The sequence below is a fragment of the Pundamilia nyererei genome, unplaced genomic scaffold (assembly GCF_000239375.1).
Source record: "Pundamilia nyererei isolate P.nyererei 1_Seehausen unplaced genomic scaffold, PunNye1.0 scaffold00010, whole genome shotgun sequence".
Taxonomy (NCBI): domain Eukaryota; kingdom Metazoa; phylum Chordata; class Actinopteri; order Cichliformes; family Cichlidae; genus Pundamilia; species Pundamilia nyererei.
This window is the reverse complement of record NW_005187411.1, coordinates 28,579-31,737: the sequence shown is the minus strand read 5'-3', so window position 1 is coordinate 31,737 and position 3,159 is coordinate 28,579. Positions and strand designations below refer to the sequence as shown.

The 3,159-nt window shown below is 37.7% G+C and overlaps 1 gene segment (V, D, J or C); it reads left to right on the top strand.

Annotated features, from left to right (window-relative positions):
- LOC102194379 (Ig kappa chain V-III region NG9-like) overlaps positions 1 to 341 on the top strand; it is a 594-nt gene extending 253 nt beyond the window's left edge. The window contains 1 exon segment of the V gene segment in view: positions 10 to 341. Within this exon segment, the coding sequence occupies positions 10 to 341 (332 nt within the window).
- The last annotated feature ends 2,818 nt before the right edge of the window (positions 342 to 3,159 follow it).

The window sequence follows — 3,159 nt, the reverse complement described above, 5'->3', positions numbered from 1 at the left end:
TGTCTGCAGGATGCAGCGGTCAGGTGACTGTGACTCAACCTCCAGTAGTGACATCTACTCCTGGATCCACTGTCACTCTGACCTGTAGGACCAGCCAAGCTGTTGCTAGCTGTCGTGATGGTCTGTGTATGTACTGGTATCAACAGAAATCTGGACAGACCACAAAGCTCCTAATTCGACATGTGAGCATAAGACATTCAGAAACACCAACTCGATTTAGTGGCAGTGGAAGCAGCTCTGACTTCTCTATGACCATCAGTGGAGTTCAGGCTGAAGATGCAGCAGTTTACTACTGTAAGAGTATCCATGTAATAAACAGTGCTGATGTGTTCACACAGTGATTTGTAGCTGTACAAAAACCTCCCTCAGTCAGACTGCAGAGACTGCAGCTGCTGAAGAGGAAGAAACTCTGACACAGACCCCTGAACACAGAGCTGGCAGTAACCTCACTAAGTATACATTTCTTATTTAAAGATACATTAAATTAAATATTTGATTCTGATCATCTGAAATATATATAAATATATATATATAAAATAAAATTGTTTCTAGATGATACAGTGGTGACAGCTAACAAAGCAACAAATTCATACACAAACACTAGGGGTGGTTTGCTATTTGCTTCACTTATAAGAGGTTTTACACCCACGCTGAGGTTTTAGCACTGATGGTTCTGTAAATATTTAAATAAAATTATATTTTTAATAAAAATAATAGTTATTGTTTGTTAATGTTAGTGTATGATGCATTTGAAAGTAATTTGGGGCTTTTGGCTGGAGGATTAAGATTTAAAAGCAGAGATAAATAGATAAGTAGTAAGTATTTGTTTGCTGTTTGTTCCATCCACTAATCTTACTGCGTGCATTGTCCAAGGATTAAATGCTATTGGACTGGTTAAAGGTAATGTAGGAAGACATTGTTAGAATGCTCAGTGTCAAATTTGGATCTCTTTCCAGGTCGGTGTGGACTAAAAGGATTAGCAGACATCAACAAAAAGCATTAAAACAGCATGCAAACAGCACACTACAACAGACAGCTGGTAGCTCAGAGTACTCAGCTGTATTGATCACTAGTTTCCCGCTGCATAAGACAATACTTTATATTTTTCCTTTAAATTCTTTATATGATCAATCTGGTGTCACTAGCTATAAATTTAATTCTGCTTGAATAACAGTGTAGATTGTAGTGTGTAAACCATGCTAGTGTGAGAGTGGTCATCTTTTCCTTCACAGCCTGCAGGGTTAAAGTTCATGCCTTCAACTACAAAGTAATTTTAGCTTCTTTTTGTACCAAGATGGTATTATTTACTAGTTTAAGTGACAAATCATGACATTAAAGCTACCCAGTGTATGTCCAGACCTGTTAATCAGTTTTACGTCATAGCTGAATAGTGAGCGCTGATGCTGGCGTCATGCCTTTGGCCTTGCCTCTGGTAATCCTGCCAGGACAGGTCATTCCTCAGTCTAATAAAAAAGTTTCATGAGTAGAAATGTTTGCTGTATTATTTAAAAGAGACCTTGCGATTAATTTATAAAACCTTCCTGTAATTCTTACATTGTGCTTCTCAGCAAGTACAATATAACTAATTAATTACATACATGTGAGTAAACATGCACTCAAGAGCTTAAGTTGCAGATGACAAAGTGCATGAAGGTGCATTTGTGAATGGGATGACTTGGACACAGGTAGTAATAACTCATAATGAGCTTACCTTTAGCCTCTTTAATAAGCCTGAGTGTCTCTAAAGGAGACTTTGTTCGCATGGGATAGGGATAATCCTTTTAGACACTGCTTTACCAGGAACAAGTCAGTCAACGTTTCCTCCTTCAGACTGGATGAGCTCCTCAGAGTTAAACAGGACCCACATTTCTTCAGGTACACCTGCTCTCCTCTGCCGTGGATCTCGAGAGATACATACCGACAATTCTCACTCATCAAGAGATTCGGATATCTGCTGCCAGCGACGGGGGTGGGGGGGATTTGCTGGGATACAGACTGAGCCTGAATCAGGATGGAATGTCTGCAGAAGTTATTAGAAAATATAGTGTCTCTGAAAGTCAGGGCGTACGTGAAGGACTACTGCAAGAGGAATGGTCTGCTGACACTCTCGGTCTTTGCGGTAGTGACCGGCTGTGTGCTTGGATTTATACTCCGGTCATTCAACCTCTCCACACAGGTATGAATTAATGGATGAATGTATGAATAGAGAGAAAATCAAACTAAGACAAAGTGACTCACTTAGGCTCTAACAGACATTCGTTACATTAGAATGTTGTCCAGAATATGTACAAATTAGTTAGGATAACTAACTGGAATAGTTATCCTAACTATTCCAGTTAGGATAAAAGGAATAGGCAATGAGTACTCTTGACATGTTGACATGTCTGCACTGAGGCTGTAGATAAGGTCCGTTATGCAATAATGAGAAAGAACACAGACACAGACAATCACTTCAGAGGTAAGAGGAGAAGATGAGCATAAACAACTGAACAACTGTAAAAATTTTAAATATCAATACTGGATTATATGCAACTTTGTGTATGTGAAATAACCCAGGATTCAATCAGTTTTATGGAGTTTATGAAATGTTATTGGTTTGATTCACCAAAAGAAAGAAAAATTAATCTGTTTCCTTTCAAATACAGTGGTATAAAGAAATAACTTGTCTATTATTTGAGCCTCATAATATAAAATAAACAATAAACACAATTTCCAGATTCAATAAGTTTAGTTTGTTTCCCAGGAGTAGTTGAAAATGAATGAATTAGTCTGTCATTCCATACTGAATTTCTCTCAATGTTTTGTTTTTTCCAGCCTGTATTTATGATTTTATTTCCATATGTAGCAATGTCTCATTCAAGGTTACAGACTACAACCATGAAGTCACTGTGATGTAAGACGCTCTTAAACTGAGAAGCTTATGTGTCCAGTGTGGATCCTCAATGTAATCTTGTCTAGTAGCAGGAATGCTCTAAAAGTACATTTTTATTTCCATCCGATGATCAGTGAAAGAATCTGTGAAACACAAGCATAATACTAACTTTCTTTATTATTAAGAATTTAATATTAATCAAAATTACTACATGTGACTTATGCAAGAGCAGAGTTTGGATGTTCTCTCTGCTCAGAGAGTTACTCTGACCTCCTCCCACAGTCCAA